This window comes from Berghia stephanieae, chromosome 1 (genome assembly GCF_034508935.2).
Source record: "Berghia stephanieae isolate SIO BIC M18660-M18661 chromosome 1, UCSD_Bste_1.3, whole genome shotgun sequence".
In the NCBI taxonomy this organism is placed as follows: Eukaryota; Metazoa; Mollusca; class Gastropoda; order Nudibranchia; family Aeolidiidae; genus Berghia; species Berghia stephanieae.
Window position 1 is genome coordinate 111,962,850 of NC_088360.1, and position 19,149 is coordinate 111,981,998.

Sequence of the window (19,149 nt, forward strand, 5' to 3'; positions counted from 1 at the left end):
CGCTTGGTGCATAGTTGAGTTCTTGGAAAAGGCTCTTTACTCACATTCTCTCACCTTACTCAGGTGTAAAATGAGTACCTGGCCGTTAACAGTGTTGTCTCTGTCCGAAAAAATTGTACTCTCGCCTAACAGGCCCATCCTACATGGTAAGTGTTGCTGTTGGCCAGAGATCTCTTGTAAAGCGCTTTGAGCACGTTTGTGGATATTGCGTTATATAAAAGCTCAATTTCAATTATTATTTTTTAATCAATCTTATAATTTTCATGAAATATATCATGAAATGGATATTCACTCAACTCTTTTCGCTGTTTGGTTTTCAAAGTACGAGAGGGCTTGCAACATTTGCTGTCTAAAGTTGCATCAGGACCTAAGAATAGGTGGAAAAGGATTGGGTTACAGGTTGCTAAAAGATAAAGAGAGACAAAATAAGTGATCTCAGCAACAATCTACCTTAGACCCAGTTTCAGGCAGGCTGCCCAAAGTCTCTCAAACAAAATACTTAGATGGTTTCTAGCCCTACAACTGTGGTCACCACCTCTTAGATGACATTGTTACAAAGTTATTAGTATTACCAGAATGTGTCATTAGGCAAGGACACAGAGATAGTGTAACTGTGACACTGAAAAATTGAAGTGGAAATTAAATGTAAAGTTTTTTTGACTATTAATTTCTTTAGATTCCCTTGTTTTGTTTCTAATATTGTGGGATAAAATCAACTTTTCTTTTGCTGTTTTCTGTAGGTTATTTAAAAATCTCTGACGGATGGGAATCATGGAATTAGACTAGGTCCCCTTCCCCAGACAAAGACTTTCCTATTTGACCATTTGATAACCAATATTGTTTAACACTGCATTGTTCACTCAAAAACAGACAGGAGACAATACATCTTATGAACAAAGGTGTGAAGCGTCTATTGTAAAGTTATTTGTATGTTTGTGTTAATCACACTTTGCAAGATAGATTTTATTTTTAACACTGAAAAATCTTGTCTGAACCAAATTTTGAATCCAATAATTTATATTACAAATCAAATCGATTTAAGTATTGTTACTCTTTTATGTACTTGAAGAAAAAATGCAAGTTGTCAATGAAGAGGGATTTTAGAAGGGTGTTTTTGATTGTAAAAAAAAAAAAAAAAAGAAAAACTTCAATACGCGCAGGTAAGATAAATTATGTATGAAACAGTACCAAAGCAGAAAAAATCAGCCTACCTAATGGAGGATTAAACCTCAGACCTGATCATTGGTGAGACGGCTACTATTACACCACAAAGGTTACCCCGATAGTTGGGATGATTTAATGTCTTTATTTTTCACAAGTGTATGTGTTTCCACTGTGAACCCTCGCTGCATCACAAACACAAACATTGAACACAAGATAGACCTGTAAATTATCAGTCAATTAACTGAAATCAGTCACCTCGTCAAATTCAATTTTTAAAAAAGGAAAGAAAGAAAGAAGTCACGAATCGTAGTGGAATGACCGTAAAGAAATTAGGAATGTTCCACAGCACTACACATAGCTCATGGGCCGTTTATATTAACGATGGATATATTGCCAAGGCTAAGCGATGCTTTTTAGAATTGCCGTGTCTGAACACTTCCCAGTGTATTTTCACACAGCTTTCGTGAAATTATTTTTTCTTTTTCCAAATCTGTCATGATCCCAATGGTAGCAAATTTTAACTGAGCTGCTGAGGGATATATTTCACTGTTTCGTCTAAGCCAAAATTGACCACATTTACCTGGTGGATAGTAAAAGTATGAAAAGTAAAAGTGCGTTATGTAGACACCTTCAAATCACAAGTTGTATGATTGCTACAAGCACATATTGCCTCACATTTAAGCAAACTAGTTAACCGTTTCTACACTGATTGGATACTTAATTATAAGGAACAATTGTAAGTAGCCTAATTAATTCCCGTGCAAATTAGTTAGCAAATTAGCCATTGGGACTCTACCCACTTCATGGAAATGAATTCCAGCCAAGGTTTGGGCAAAACCATCTGCACATGTAATATACACAATTCCAAGCTTTAAAATGACACTAAAGAAATAAATCACTGAAGGTGATTTCATTGGTGTTATACAAAAATCTTTATTTCATTTTTCTATCAAGAATACATCAACATAAAGCAAAAATAATTGGAAATAGGCTATATGAGTAAATTGTGATCAAAATATATAAAAAGTGAAAAGGTAAAAATTAAATCTTGAGCAATAACTCATTTGCATATTTGGACCATCATTCATTCACTGTGTTGGCGATCAAGGCCCTCAATTTCACTCGTTCCTGCATCTTCTGCACTTTGTCATTGACAGTGCATGGATGGGGTCTTTGTCCTCCCATATCTGTTTTCCAACTTGCTTTCTGTCTTTGTGTCTTGGAATGAGATTACTTGGTTTTGTCCACAATCTTGCTGGAGTCCCTCGGCTGAGAGGGAACCAGTCAAATGTATTGGTTATAGTTTTTAAGATGATATTTTTCGTAAATCATCGTTATGTGCAGTTATATTTTTGTTTTGAATGTATCTTTAAGTGTAAGCATTTGAGTGTATTCCTCATAGTCGTATCCTGTGTTTGTGCCTGGATGAGATTTAAGAGATCTCAAACTAAGTACACTGATAGTGGGCTTTTGGAATCTACATCATATGTTCGCTGATGACACTCGGCTGTACAGTTCAGTTAAACACCAAGAAACTGACTGTTTATTGAGAAAAATGGTGAAATGTATTGAAGAGGTGAGGATGTGGCTGACTTGCAATAAACTTAAAATGAATGAAGAGGAAACAAGGTTCTTTTTATAAACCTTAGAAATCTTATGCATGCAGCTAATTCAAACCATTGAATGCTCAACATAAAATTATTCTTTTTTCAGACAAAGCCCATTATCTAGGCATTTATTTTTATTGTAATCTGTCTAACGAAAAACATGTATCCTCTCTTTGCAAAATTCTTTATCTTGAATTAATAAAAACTGCCCAATTGTCAAACATTTTAAGCAAAAGTCCATTCTAACATTAGTCTCTTCTTTTATCTTTTCTAGATTTGACTATTGTAATTCATTACCTTTTAATCTGCTTGATAAGATTTTAAAGAAACTACAGCTTTTACAAAACCAAGCCGCACGAATTGTTTTAAAGACGAAAAAAAGAGAACACACAGCCACAATGTTTTATGAACTCCACTGGTTGCCTGTTAAGGCTAGAATTTTTGTTTTTCGTTTTTTTAAGGGTATTACAGCACTTGCAAAACATTAAGATCATATCAGCGCCAGTAAAAAGGAAGAAAATGGGATAGTGAAAAGTTCTAGAATTACAATTAAAGCACCCAAGAAAAAGTAAGACAAAGGGGAATGGTTCAAATAGAGAAAATATGTAAATTCCAAGAGCACACTGTCAGTGTACTTAGTTTGAGATCACCTAAGAGTCTCACCCAGACACCAGCACAAGATCCCACTGAGAGGAATACACTCAAATGTTTACAAATCATTTGTTAAGATGAAAAAACAACAGTACATAAAAGAGAGATGATTTACAAGGAAATAAATATCTCCTAAAACTATAACTATACATTCGACTGTTTCCCTCCCAGCCAAGGTCAGGACAAAACCAAGTAATCTCATTCCAAGACAAAGACAGAAAGCAATTAGAAAACAGACACATAGGGGTATTAGAAACAGCAAGGGCCTCTCTGTCCGCTATGGGAAGTCGGGAAAGGCTAGAATTGATAATAAAATTGCAATTCTATGTTTTAACTCTAAAATCCACTGCTCACCTTTTGTCAGAAAAATTTTATTAACGATTATAATTATATCCCATCTCATAATTTAAGATCGTGTGATCAGTATCTTTTGCGAACCACAAAAATGGGGAACACAAAATTAAAAGACAGAACCTTATATTGCGCAGCTCAAACTATGCCATTCAACCTGCACTCTAGCTTTACTGATTCTTAAGCAGTTTTTAAAAGAAAATGTAAAAGCCATCTCTTTCTGTTATAAGGGGATGTAGAAAGAACCAATAGAGCATTTTTTAAATTAAAAAATAACAAAATTAAAGTTGAAAAAGATTGAATAAGCAATCTTCATAATATACCACAGGTTTAATTACATTATTTTTGTAGTGTCACCTCATAGAACAGATTTACCATAATTTACATGTTTTAAAATAATTATGTATTCTCATCTTTTAAATGTGTAAATAATATGATAAAGAGTTGTTTTTTTAAAATAATATTTATTGCATGGCAGGTATATTGTGTGACTAAAGCTATATTGTATGGGACAGGCACTATATAAATAAATTACATTATTATTATTATAAAACCAGAAAGCAACATGGAAAACAGATATCAGGGGATGGAAGATAAAGAGTGACTTCCCTGCCCTCTATGGGAGGTCAAAAGACTCCATCCAGAAAAAAAAAATGATATCAACTCTTTCAGCGCCATTGGTCGCAATGTGCGGCCAGAGCAGAATCTGTTCTACTGGCCAATGACCACAAAATGCGGCTGGTCCTGAAAGGCAAAAATAATGATGTAATCCAATCCTGCTTTCTACAAAAGTACTATAAATTGAACCAAAGGTATCATTTCTTTCATCAAAACATTCAATTGGCCCAGAGGTGGGGGGCATTTTAATTTGAGATTTTGCGCCAAATTCGAAGGTCGCTTTGTCTTAGCTTGTCATTCTCATGCTGCCTCAATCAGATGTCAGCCATTTTGTGATGGAAATGCGAATATAGCCTAAGCGCTGAAAGAGTTAATCAAGTGAAATAAGTATAAATCACAACCCCGTAAATGTTGATCGAAAAAATACATGATAAAGATATAAATCACAAGAATGATATGGCACAGCTTTGAAAGTCAATAAAAAGAAAACACAGAGAAAGAGAGAGAAAAGAAGAAGAAAGTAAATCTACTCCTTTACCTGTAACTATTATTGGGGAAACAATTCTGGAAGAGAAAAGAAAAAAAAGAACAGAAGCAGAATATTTCGACTTTGCCGCTTGAATCTATTGGCACTGTACATTGGCAATACACCCTGATACGAATCTATGACTGCAACAACTCTATTAATGGAAGTCTACAAAAATTGTTATTCCTGACCTCAAAAACAGAAGTTTTTAATTAATGATATGATTCAAATCTTTACGCTTAAAACAAATACACTTGAATCTATTGGCACTGTTCATTGGCAATACACCCTGATATGAATCTATGACTACAACAACTCTATTAATGGAAGTCTACAAAAATTGTTATTCCTGACCTCAAAAACAGAAGTTTTTAATTAATGATATGATTCAAATCTTTACGCTTAAAACAAATACTATAAATTTATATGGAACCTATGTGATAGCTTTGGAAAAAGCCAAATATGGTACACCAATTAATTCATAAGTATTGAAACTAGGTCCCACCTGTTGATGCAATAAAATAAATATCAATTTGTGAGGAATGAAACAAAGTTGAGTAAAACAGCAATTTTGGTCTGCTTGAGTCAAATAGTGCTGTGATAATTCTTGAAAAATCATTTAGTAAAAATCAAATGGAGTAAGGTTGCATGTTGATATCAGCTGTAAGAAATAGTTATAGCACCATAAAATGGTTAAACATTAAAAGGAACGCAGTGAGAACGCCTTGGAGGTCAAAACATATCAACAAAGTAATGTGAAAAAGGTTGTGACTTGAACCACAATCTCCTTATTTAACAAAATAAAAAAAACATATTGACACATTGAAAATGAATATTTTTCTTCTAGAATAAATAGGCACAATGTTTCAGTACCGAAAATATCAAATAAATGAATATGTCTATTACTACTGATTACTACTAAGTGTCTACTACAAATCATTAACTATTTACCATATCAAGTAATAATGTCTGATTAAATAAATATTTCACAAGAAGAATGATTTCCATTTTGATCCTAAAGAGAAATAGTAAAAAAATCAGTTAGAGAAAGTTTTCACGTTAGAGTGTTTTAAGCTGGCATCAGCTGTGACACCATACAACCTTATGTGAAAAGAATTGACAAATCATATCTTTGGCAGGTCAAAAATTAACAACAAAGACTTGGACTGCAATCTTCCTATCTATCCAGGTTTGAAAAATTATGATGCACTGAAAATGAGTATTGAATTTCAAGAATAAATAGGCACAATATATCAGTACTAAAAACATCCTTTACACAAATATGTACTTCTGATATCTACAATTACAAATCAATTCTGGCCATTACAATAAAAATGTCTCATTAAATAATTATTTAACATGCCGACCAAATTCCACTTGATCCTGAACAGCAGTTGTTGAGTAAAGCCAGAGGCTGCCTCTCGCGGATGACTTATTATCAACTGCAGGGTTTGCATTGACTCCCAAGTTTAACTTTGCAACCCAGCTTCAACTTCTCTCATGACTCTCAGGCAAGTTTCCTCTCTGAATGGAAGGGCAACACATTGGATGCCAACTGGCAGTCCTTCCGAACCATCAACACTCTGAAATTTAAAAATGGAATGGGAGTAATATTCATACCTTCATAGCAAATTACAGTCACGATTTACATTATATGCAATATTTAATCCTTGTGGTGTGATGGCTGTTGGCTGATTGAACTTCGCACCGGACAAAAACACTGGCTATGAGGCTTAAGGTCTAGTAATCAAGGTGATGAAAAGTCAAACAGTAGAAAAATTAAGTAGTTGCAACCATGTAAAAAATACCCACTAAATAATTTGACTTAAAAGACAGAGAGGTAGAAAAACTATATCACACAAAAAAAAAAAAATCAAAAAAATAAGTTACACATTGTTCACATTGTTTTCTCTTTTCCTCCTTTTATTCCAATGTGTAATATAATTAATACCTTACTGATGTGCATATTGTCTCCCTCCAACGTGCACTTATTTGCTGGTGTGATAACCCAAAGTGTTATGGGCTCATTTTTCGTTATGAAAATTTAAATACTCTGAAACCAACACAAAATATTGTCCATTGTTCCATACTGATGCACAAAAGAAATGCACCATTGTAAACCTATCACCACAATCTTGATTTTTTTTTACATCTGTGTTTGAAAAGATATCATTACAGTTGAAAAATGATAAATAATTACAACAACATCAAAATTTGATTTTTAATCATGGAAACAAGACATGTGGCACGTGCAACTGGATTGGTGCTGTGAACTAAACAAAAATTTGCTGCTTAGTAGTGTTCACCATGGTTATAAAAAGCCAACAAACAGGAGACTCTTATTCATTCATATTCAACATATACAAGATGTCTAGATTAAATGAATAACAGCGTTTACCGGCCCTTGGCATGGTGTAGGCCAATATGTCTCAAAGAGAGATTGCAAGACGGCTAAATTGTTTTCACACTACAATAAGGCTCTTTTGTCGCTAAGAAATTGAGACCACCAGCGATAGGCAAAGAAGCAGTCGACCAAGGGAGACAACTCTACATCAAGATTGCTATATTGTAAGCTGCCATTTACTAAATTGATTTTTACTAAGCACAACAACCTGTAGAGAAGTCGCTAGGAAACAATGAACCATATCGTCTATGACTATTCAAGACCGTCTTTCAGAAGCTGGTTTGGTACTTAATTTGACTTAATTCACCTACAAACTTTCAAGAACTGGAACTGGAAGATTCTTTGCATCACAAATGGAAAAGTAAAAAGCACATAATGCTTCAAAGACTTGCCTTATCCATGAGCACACAATGTCAAGGCCTAATTCAAGCCCGCAGAGGTCATACACAGTACTGAAGGAAGTTGCAGCCAAGCACTGTTTCTCCTTGAATTTTGTGCATTTTTAAAACTGACCCTACCTGTACATTTCTGGGTACTGTAATTTCATTCATTCCTCCATCATTGTGAATTTGGATTCATCTTAAAGCAAAATGATTCATCTTTCAACATTGAAATAAAGTTTGACACCAGATTTCAATAAATATGTTGAATCTCCACTGAAAGAAGTGGTGCGTTACTTTTGTGCATCAGTATATTATGAAGCCTGTAAAATTGTACACCTCACCTGTTTCATATCGTCACCTCTTGATAATTACTAAAAGTGAACGTTTTTGGATGACTTTCTGTTTGATTTCGGTCTAACATAATTTTTTATCTTCCATTTTGTGACATGTACTATCATTTCCTCATTAACCTTGCCAATAAACATAATTTTGGTGAGATAAATCAGGTGATATGATGACTGCAAAATGACAAGAAACCAGTGATTGTCGTGATATGGTGGGTTGGATGAATCATTCATATTGATATGACTCAAGGCAATTTGAAATGTGGATTGATGAAAAAAGACAGATGTCTGTAGGGTACACGATTGGTGCAGTGAATAAAAAGATAATCCATTTATTGTTACGATAACCGATAATAACTTTTTCCTAAAACAACAGCAATCCCAATCTATTTTGGTGTTTCTCTTTGTCTTAATGTAATTTCTTGCCTTAAAAAAAATAAAGTGTAGGGTGTGTTTGAAATCGAGATTTAATCCCAGACAATAACACCAAGGAGAATTTCCTGAACACTTTCCTTACCTTCATAAGCAACTTTTCAATAATGAGTGATGGTTTGTGCACATTTGGATCCTTTGCCTTTTGAACATCTTCCTTGGTCACTTTGGTAATGGGTAAGACACCAGAGGGGTAATCCAAGCTGTTGTACAATTGACAATATATACCAGCCGCTAAGGAACAAAGGAATATAAATCAATATGATTAAAATGAACAAAACAAAAATCAAGCAATAGGACAAAAATGCATGCAATATTTTTTTAATTGGTTTATTTTCATCACATAACTTTTTACAGAATTCTTTTTTACCTTTTTATTCCTTTTTTGCATTTAAACATAGTGATGATATCAATCTTTTTTTTTAATAATATGCATTTGTCCACAAGATTTGTTAAATTATTGTCAGTGAACTAGCCACAATCAACTTAATCCCTAATTTCAGCTGTTTAGTCGAATTCTCCAACACTTCAGCCCAACAGTTCAAATTTCATTAAGCATAAGTATCTTTGATTGCATTAAATGCAGCAAAGACAAATGTTTTCGAATAACACATTCAGTCTTAACCAATGTATACACAATCAATCAGGCCAGTCACTTAAGTCTCCTCAAGATGACTAATTGATTTGCAAAATCGCAACATTCTTTCATTAGACTTTCCTTTACATTTTGACAATCTTCAGATCTGGTGAAATCAAAGCTGAATTATGTCCCTCCATAAGATCTACCAAACAATTTGTTATTGACTTCCCAAAAAGTATTAAACATGTCCCTATACCAACAAGAGGACATGCTTATTGAATGACGATTCCCACATCAAGATAAACACCCACCTCAATTCTTTCTACCCATTCTCTATTAGACTATGGAATCGTCTACCACCTGGGGCAGTGGAATCTGACAGCCTTGATCTTTTTCATAGTTTGGGCGGCACTTTGTACCCAATAACATCCTTAAGCACCAAAGCTCATTACATTATTTGTTCAACAACCTTTTAATTTCTTCTTTTTATTGCAAATTTCTTTTTAAATCAAATGTAGTTCATCGGTCAAACTTGACATTTCAGCATAACAGACAGACAGACAGACAGACAGAGAGAGAGAGAGAGAGAGAGAGAGAGAGAGAGAGAGAGAGAGAGAGAGAGAGATAGAGGGAGAGAGATGGAGACAGAGACAGAGACAGGGACATATAGAGAAAGAGAAGAGAAGAAGACAATAAAGAAGATCATCAGTTGCTTAGGGTTTGCTTATTGGCTAATGGAGGGAAAGTTTCACCGTTGACTAAAATCAATCTTTATATTCATTCGGTGAACTGGGTATGAAACGGTGTTTTACTGCTCTCAACAGGTTAATTAAATACTGGACAGAGTTCTGAAGTGCATTCCAATCAACACAGGAAATAATTTTAAACAATACCATTATCATCTGTGAAAAAGAGATGTCATAACAGATATTGGAAATAAAGAGTTCTTTTAACTATTCAGATCTAGAAATAACATGGACTCCAGGTCAACCCACCTGTAAGGAGGTGAAGGACATCTTTCCTTGGTGCCGTAGAGGGAAATACTGGACAAATAATGGCTTCCAGCTTCATGTCTAGCCAAGAATCCATGAACTTGTCTTGCCAATCCTGTAAGCAAATTCCAAAATCAAACGTGCGTCGTTATAGTTTTTTTTGTTTTGTTTTTCTTTTATGGGGAAGGAGAGAGGGGGTTGTTTGTTTTTTGTTTGTTTTTGGGGAGTTTTTTTGTTGGTTTTTTTTTTGGGGGGGGGGAGATGGGGTTTGTTTGTTTTTGATTTAATTTTTTCCTTTATTTTTTTGTTTTGTTTTTCTTTTGTTTTGTTTGTTTCTCTTTAAAATGACCTGAGTTAGAGACGATCTTTTATTGTGATCGTGGATAGCTCATACGTTACAGTCACACTCTCACTGGCAAGGAGGAGTTGTCGTACCAGTAAGGTCGCGGGTTCAAACCTCCATCACCGCCGCGAAAATTTTTTATTCTCTATTGTCTTCTGGCACTTTCCTACTCACTTCATCTCTTGTTGTTACCAACATAAGTGCCTGCTCCACTCACTTTACTGAATTAAAAATTCACCCCAAATACCGAGGCATACTCAATGTCTCAATTGTTTTTATGTTATATGTTTGTGTTGAGAATATTGGCTATTAAGCTTAATTGTTGGCCAACTAACTTTGCAGAGGTTGTGTGGGTTGGACCAGCGATCTCAAGTAGTTGGTGAGAGAGAGCTCTAATAATGACCTGAGTTAGAGACGATCTTTTATTGGGACCGTGGATAGCGCATACTGTAGAGTCACGCTCTCACCGGCAAGGCGGAGTTGTCATACCAGTAAGGTCGCGGGTTCAAACCCCCATCACCGCTGCAAAAAAAATTTAATTCTCTATTGTCTTCTGGCACTTTTCTACTCACTTCATCTCTTGTTTTTTAAATATTACAACAAGGAATTGTTTGCTTTTAGGAGCTTGGCAATGTTTTAAACACTCGAAGGCATATTAATATAGATTATACCATTAGTTGAAGAGAGAAAAAAAGTGGATCAAACCAAAGAAAAACGAAAAAATAAATATTGGCAGTGCCATTTTCAGCATAAAACATTAAGATCTCAACTCGCCAACTTGGGGGTCCTTTTCCAAACAAGGCGCCTATTATAAATGATGAACACATGACCATAATCCCTATTCACTGCAATGAGGATTTAGAACAATTCTACTAGGGACTAGACTTACTTTATAAATACTTAAATTACAATGCACTAGTCTAGCATGTTGTTGAGTCTGTTGTTAAGCCTATTTTATGCTACAAATCTGCACTCTGCACCAACAACCACAGATGTTTCACAAACAAACAACAACAACAAAACATTTGAACCAGCTCCCAGAATTAGAGGATGACATAAACCGGTGCATCAAATCAAAAGCAAAAACAAGCAATAATCACAAACTTCTTTCCCCTCATCCCACAACTACGGCATACTGCTGTTGTATGCTGCGGTTAAGATCTGAATGAGGCAGTGATGTCTGTCTAAGAATAGGTGTCATCTTACTTTTTTTCATGAGCTGAAGTAACTATAAACTGCTGAAAGCATTCCTCACTCATGAGCCAAAACAAGAGCCAGATAGATAATAAACTTATTAAACAACCGTTAGTCAAAATCTTAGTGGATTGAACTGTTTTGGGTATCATCAGGGGAGAATAGATCACTATTTCAAACTATCTTTTTACATCTCTGGAGATGTAATGTGAATACCCAAATATGAATGGCTTTACAGATACGAGATCTCTTTGCCAATTTCATTGCTTTTGTTGTTAACACTTACGATCTCATTCCAGCTGTTGTTCTCATTCTTCAACTATATCCAATAGCTTGCATTTCCTGTCAGGCTTTGATCATATTTTCAGTCGTCTGAAATTCCAACAAGGCTTAACTATTTCATAACACTTTGTAAATGAAGGCTCTATAGCAGACTTCTAACTGAAAATATTTTGTTTCACAACCCACCTCTTTAAAACTTCTAACAAGTGCTTGGTGATGCTTCTCTTTCCGTTCATGTTTTATGCTGATGGTTCCTAATGTGAACCATACTTCTACCAAACACATTTCTCTCATCTTAACTCTAAATTACACAAGGTCTTGCTTCCTTATTGTTGGAATACAAAATTAAGTCTAAATTGGCTTTTCTCACTTTTTTCATCAGAAACATTGCCTCCTTCCATTATAAACTCAATCTTGCTGGTCCATGCATCTGTCTCTATTTGTTGATAAACCATTTTGTTTGGTGAGAACCTTAACTACTTCAATACACTTTCAGGTATAACAGTCCAGTGCCAAAAGGCAATTCAAAGGAATTTCCGGTTTTGTTATTCCTCCCTTGATCATTTATAATTTGACCTCGCTTTGGTCAAAAGTTTAAAGAAAAAAATGATACCATCAGGAAAGTTCTCTCACACAAATCGATCCAAACAACATTTGACAAGTTTTATGGTTCTTTTTTTTAAGAACTTTTTCAAAGATTAATGAAGCTGACTTATGTGACTGCATTTTGTCGTCTCCAACTAAAAGTTATGATCTGGATAATTTGACCTCGCTTTGGTCAAAAGTTTAAAGAAAAAAATGATACCATCAGGAAAGTTCTCTCACACAAATCGATCCAAACAACATTTGACAAGTTTTATGGTTCTTTTTTTTAAGAACGTTTTCAAAGATCACTGAAGCTGACTTATGTGACTGCAGTTTGTTGTCTCCAACTAAAAGTTGTGATCTGGAACATCGCCCTGTTGTCTTGAAGAAAAATTTCAGTCGGCTTATAGGCAACATCAATCAAAGGTAACAGCATTTATTAGTGTTGTTATTGATCTTCTCTCTGTTATACACAATGGTTTGTGTTCTTTGCTGAATTTGCTTGGCCTATCTTCTGCAGCGTGGCTCAGCGGTATGGTCTTTGCTTCGTACATGAAAGGTACAAAGTTCAAATACCCACCGCGTTGTGTGGCCTTAAGCGAATCACCTGGCCTTAGCTCACTTTGTGGCGCTGCACTGCGGATGACGCCTGGGTTATTCCAGTCTTGCCTTGGAAACGACCCTAAAGAATAATTTCCCCTTAGGGATGAATAAAGGGAATTTATTTATTATTTTATTTTTAACACGGTCGATCACAAGCTTCTCCTCAAATGTCTTGAAATTACGTATGGCATTGTCTGGTGCAGCCCTTGATTGGTTTATGTAATTTTTGTTTAATCGTAAACAGATTATTACGGTAGGTGAATATAGGTCTGAGGAAATCATTCTTGATTGTGGGGTCCCCCAGGCTTCAGTACTTGGACCAGTTCTTTTTGTTCTGGACGTTGGCCCTGTCTAAAATCATGAGAAGTTGCATTCTGTCCTGCTATCAATATTCTGATGATACGCAGTTGTACTGCATCTCCAATACAAGAAATTTGCAAGGAGTATCAGAAATAAGTAAGATATGTATACAAAGTTTTAAAAATGGATGAATGAGAACATACTGAAACTGAATAATGATAAGACGGGGGTGCTGTATGTGGGGAACAGGATGTGGTAAAGGGAATCAGATTTGAAGCTGGGGGAAGCTTCCATTCCAATTGTTGACAAAGTGAAAAAACCTCAGCACATTCTTAGATTCTGGACTGTCGATGGAGCATAAGGTTAATAATTTGGTTAGATCTCTCTTTTTCCAACTAAAAAAGATTGCTTCCATTAGATGGTTCATATCTGGGGATGTGACCAGACACCTAATTGAAAAAAAAGCAATTTGAACAACAATCTATCATTACCTTTCTGAGCAGTAAAACCGCCTAAAAATCCAATATCACAAATGAAAAACATATTCAAATATCAGATTTTGCTCACCCTAAACGTTGCAATATGCTGTTCATACTCGGAAACTGATCTGTGGAGTGAATACACAACATCATTACAGCCATCATTAAGTTTTCTTCACTAAGCCATTCAATATAGCCAACAAACTGAATGTGTATGAGTTAAAATTCAAAGCCTCAAAATTTTAATGCGAGAGGCATATCATTACCACCCACTAAGTCCTTAACTACATCTCTGTATTGACTATTAAGATTAAAAGAGTTTGTAAATGTTTGTTGTTTGTTCATTGTTATAATTTTAATCCTTTAAATTCTACCTTATACTTGTAGTTCCATCGATCCAAGCGTCAAGAAGTTTTCATGTGCATTTGACTGAACAATCAACTACAACCTTAACCCAAACTCAAAACTCAAAATGCATTATCAATGGTCTCAACAAAATCACACTAACTTAATCATCTGATAAATTAGTTATACATCGATTATCAAAATAATTTCAAATAGCAAATTGTCAGGCTCTATTTATCAAAACAACTCAAAGCATTCTATAATTTAAAAAATTGCTATATTTCTAAAATATCATTTTACTTGCCCCTTGACAGATAGAATATAAAATCAGGGTAAAAGACATCAAAATTGAATTTAAAAATCCAAATGATCAAATTACAAATTCAAGATTTTGCAAGTTAAGAAACTGCATTCATTCTTATAAAGAAAATCATATTAATTCAAATTTGATTTCATAAATTAGAAATAAAACCCCTCAATTTTCAGCGTCTGTTTTGTTGCTATAAGTATCACATGTTTTGAAAATATTTCATGCAATTATTCAAAGTAAAATTGCCACGGTCAGTTTCTAGTCATCTTTTTTTAAAACTAAAACTGGTAAACAGAAGGGAATACAAATTAAAAAGCAAAATTCACTTACTTGAAAGCACCACTTGCGGCTACAATTTTAGCTGCATATTTATCCTGAGGAAAATTTAAATAACGATATACCTTTTAAAAATTATTTAATGGGAAAGATGGTTAATCAATCAGTAAATCGGTAAAAGAAACCCTAAAATTATCAATTTGATGGAGTTTCTTGAGCTTAACATATCTTTTGAGTCAGAAAGAGGAATATTAATGGCTGACCTTAAATTGAAGTGCATCGCACATTACAGACACCCATGCACAGAGGAGAATAGTGATGTGTGAATGGATGATGGAGAAAATTAAAAGTGACAAATCTTTTTTGAAGAACAGCTAGTTTCCAAATGAAGCCCTCTCTTATATAAATGGCTATATAAACGGTGAAAAAAAATGTATTGGGGGTCTCAAATACCCGATGAAATGATACACAGGGAAATGCATAACCAAAAAATAACTTAATATTGTGCATTTATTTTTCAATAAATGATAAGGCTTTTTTTACAGATGAAAACCAGAAGATGGTAACTTTGAGTGCTAAACGATATGTTGTCATATTGAATGAATTTTTAAATCTTGCACCAACATGTGAAGACCAATTGTAAAAGGATTCAATGATCACAAGATAGGGTGGCTCCCCATATGGCCAAGTTTGGCCAAGTTTACCGTGCAATCAATGGAGGAGCATTTTCTGGACAGGAATAATCAGTCTAAGAATGCAATATGAAGCAGCAAGTGACAGCCCAGATCAAGAATCCATGTGATTTTTAATTTTTGTGGCAATACTTGAAAGATTCATGAAACTTTCACAGATTTATCACAATGAGAATGAGGTTTCAAAGTAAGTTAAGAGAATCGAAGTGGATCAACACCAGAATGTGATAAGCAATTCTGTACACATATTTAAATATGTGAATTTTGAGGGGAAAAGAGATGCATCTAAACTGAGTGCTCTAAAATCTACAATTATTGCCATATATTCATGCCATTTTCACATAATCCGAATCAATTCTCTTTTAAATGGAACCCATTTCAATATTAAATCTTTCATAGTTTTGCTGATATTAGCTCTTCTTTGGGTTTACAATTTTATCGGTCACCTGGTAATTGCATATAGACATGTGTGATATGTATGACAAATGGTGTTGGATGTTGCTCTGTCTGATTTCGATAGAAAAAAATATTTTAAATAAACTTGAAGAAAAATGAGGTTTTGGTGTACTGAAATACCTGTGACTTTGTCCCTCATTAAGATATTTTGAAAATTTAAACTGTACTCAACTTCATAAATAATTCTCTTTATCACATAACATTTGCATTAACGTTCAGGAATTCAAATGTTTTCACCACTGGTACATTTTATCAGGCCGATTCATATACCCTGATATTTTGACTCACCTTGAGGGACACAAAAAAGCTTAATTTGGGACTCAACCAGGGCGGCAGCATAAATATAGAGCTCATAAATTTGACAGCTTTTTGATATTTTTCATAGGACCTGAAATAAATATGTTAAAGATCAGGATCTGTGAAACTAAGCTTTAATTATTTGTTTTTTATGTAATAAAAGTTGACAGCATGGTATTCTTTTCTTTTTGTTGTTAAAAAAGTAGTAATTACCAAAAGAAATGCTCACTAGCACATCTAATCATAAACAAAAAAAAAGAGAAAAAAAAAACACAGTAAAAACATTATTACATCCTTTCGTGGCATTGACTGTCATTATTATGACCACTTCAACGTTTGGACCTTTTTCGTGGTTTATTTTCAGTAGCACTGGACATAAATCTCTACAGTATAGCAATATGTAAATGAATAATATTTTAAATTAATATCAAATTGATTATCTTCTTCCAGTCAAATAATTCATAAAGAACAGCTTTTTCAAATCTTAACTTTAAAGAATAAAAGCTGCATGTTTTTTCTTGTTTTGTTTTTGTTTGTTTGTTTTTTTTTTTTGGGGGGGGGGGGTTGTTTTTGTTTTTTTGTTGTTTTTTTTTTTTGGGGTGGTTCTCTTTCCTGATAATGAATTCTACATTGACAGAGAATTATACTTAGTTCAAGTTCAGTTTTAACATGGCAAAGGAATTTGTCTGTAGAACAACACTAACAAAGAAATTGGAAGAATACTTCTGAGGCAGAATAGATATATGCAAAACATAAATGGCAGTAACAATGACCAAGCATCCCGAGGAAAACCTTTGCATGCCAAATTCGACATACAATGAGGCATCAAGATTTTGTCTTGATTGAATTAATTTGATTTACTGCTGTAATAAAACATTATCAAAAATAAGAACCTGTGAAGTTATGATAAATTTGAGCTAGGATAGCCACTCAGGAAAGACAGCCTAACTTTTCCCCCTCTCACTGCTTATACGCATTAACAGCTTTTGTATCATACCCCCAACATTTTCCCTCTCTCACTGATAATACGCACTAATATTTTATGTCATATCTCTTTCATACACTTCTCCGTTCCCCTGAATTGAACAATTATCACATCCAAACATACAAATGGGATGGTTTCAACAGCATCTTGGTGGTCATAAAGCATATTGACAGTGGTATTATTGTGAACTTTGATTGGGTGAGTGATGAGGGCATATTTGTTGAGGGTCTTATGATTGGAATTGATATTAGTAATCGAGTACATCTGTTTATAACCTAAGGTGACCAATTTCCCCTATCAATAGCTACCAACTTCAATTACTTGATCTAAACCAATCAGTGATCATTCTATCATTCAAACATGATTTACTTTATTGTCTATTACTCAACAGCATTTCTGCTCTAGCGTAAATGTTTGTCATCGTCATATCCTTTAGACAAAAAAAAAATTGAAAAAATCAAAAAAGTCAAGAGAGGGGCCAGAAAGAATCTTTATAGACCATAACTTATAATGGGAACAACCAAAGTTGGTCAAGAGGTCAACAGCAGTAGATTTTGCCTGTTCCTCCTTATCTTTAATTGTAAAGAAACTTTAGGAATAATGAGACATTATTAAGGTCGGCCATTTATAGTTGTGACTGATTTTCATTATACATCATTCAGACTTTCATCCCTCAATAGCATCCAAATCCTGTCTCAGACTAATGCAAAAAGACTGCCCAGATTTCATTCTGTTTTTGATAGACTCTGTCTTTCTTTTCAACTTTTGATCACTTTTCACATTGATCATATATAATAAACATTATAATCAAATTATTAGATATAAGTTATGCTGCACACCTGTATACACAAAAAAAATCCTTTTCTTATGATAAAAAGTTCTCTCTTGATATAACCGACTTTTATGCCTGGATTTTGGTCATAATTTCTATTTCGAATTATTATTTGTGTCAATACTCATTTTACATATTTAATTTCAAACAAAAACAAACCAACTCACAGCAATCGTCTGTAAAGTTCAAACCGGTCTGCTATCAACAATCTTCCACACATTTGAGCATTATCAAAGCCAGGTGGACTCATTTCAGGGATACTGACAGGGACCAACTGAGAGAAAATGGAGAAAAATAAATGAAATTACTTGATGACAACAGGAAGTGAAGAGTAAAACAAAAAAGAAGTGTGAGAAAATAGGAAGAATAGAAGGAATATGACGAAGAGGAAGAGAAAAATTATAAAAAGAGGAGAAAGAAGAAGGAGGTGTGAGAGGAAGAGTGGGAGAATAAACATGAGAAGGAGGAGGGTGAGAAGGATCATGAGAAGGAGGAGATAGGTGAGGAAGAGAAGGGTGGGATAGAACCAGGGGGTGGGGGAAGGAGGAGGAGGAGGAAATCTATTACAAAATCTTAAATTCATTACCGTGTGTCCCATCTTTTCCAGAGCAGCCTTTGCCTCCATAACAGCCCTGACTACGGCTGGGTGACATTGAATGCTGCCATCAAACACATAGTAACCAATTCGCATAGGACCAGACTTGTTGAGTTTCTAAATGCACAAAAATAACAGATAGTTTACTAATGAATACAGAAAAACGAATTCAAAATCAAGAATTATGATGATCAGTCATTATCAGTGACTCAGATATAACACTAAATTTAATGACTTTAATCTCCAGCAAAATATCTCAAACTGAAAATGTCATTGTGTGGCATTTCAAATTTAGGTGATTATTCTAAACTTAATTTACAAATTCTCAAACTTTTATCTAAAATAGCTAATTTTGATTGATTTCAAGGCATAATCATTTCTAGATTTAAAATGTCTTCTTAACCGCCAAGGTAAAATTCCATTCATGCACAATGTCTATACACATTTAGCATTAATTAAGAGTAAATATTTCACAAATGGATTAACAATCAAAAAGCCCCAAAGCAATCCAAGAAACAAATAA

The 19,149-nt window shown here is 34.3% G+C and overlaps 1 protein-coding gene across 2 annotated transcripts in view; it reads right to left on the reverse strand.

Annotated features, from left to right (window-relative positions):
* Positions 1-2,077: 2,077 nt before the first annotated feature.
* LOC144962737 (fatty-acid amide hydrolase 1-like) overlaps positions 2,078-19,149 on the reverse strand; it is a 32,405-nt gene continuing 15,333 nt past the window's right edge. The window contains exons 11-18 of one of the 2 annotated variants that reach the window (XM_078895944.1): positions 18,618-18,743; positions 18,199-18,305; positions 16,206-16,305; positions 14,824-14,867; positions 13,927-13,966; positions 10,056-10,167; positions 8,566-8,714; positions 2,078-6,500 (exon numbers count right to left, since the gene is read on the reverse strand). In XM_078895944.1, the coding sequence (XP_078752070.1) occupies positions 6,387-6,500; positions 8,566-8,714; positions 10,056-10,167; positions 13,927-13,966; positions 14,824-14,867; positions 16,206-16,305; positions 18,199-18,305; positions 18,618-18,743 (792 nt within the window). In that variant the 3' untranslated portion in view covers positions 2,078-6,386. Of the gene's footprint in view, positions 6,501-8,565; positions 8,715-10,055; positions 10,168-11,865; positions 11,962-13,926; positions 13,967-14,823; positions 14,868-16,205; positions 16,306-18,198; positions 18,306-18,617; positions 18,744-19,149 lie in introns of those variants that run through there. The other variant, XM_078895945.1, reaches the window with a different exon arrangement.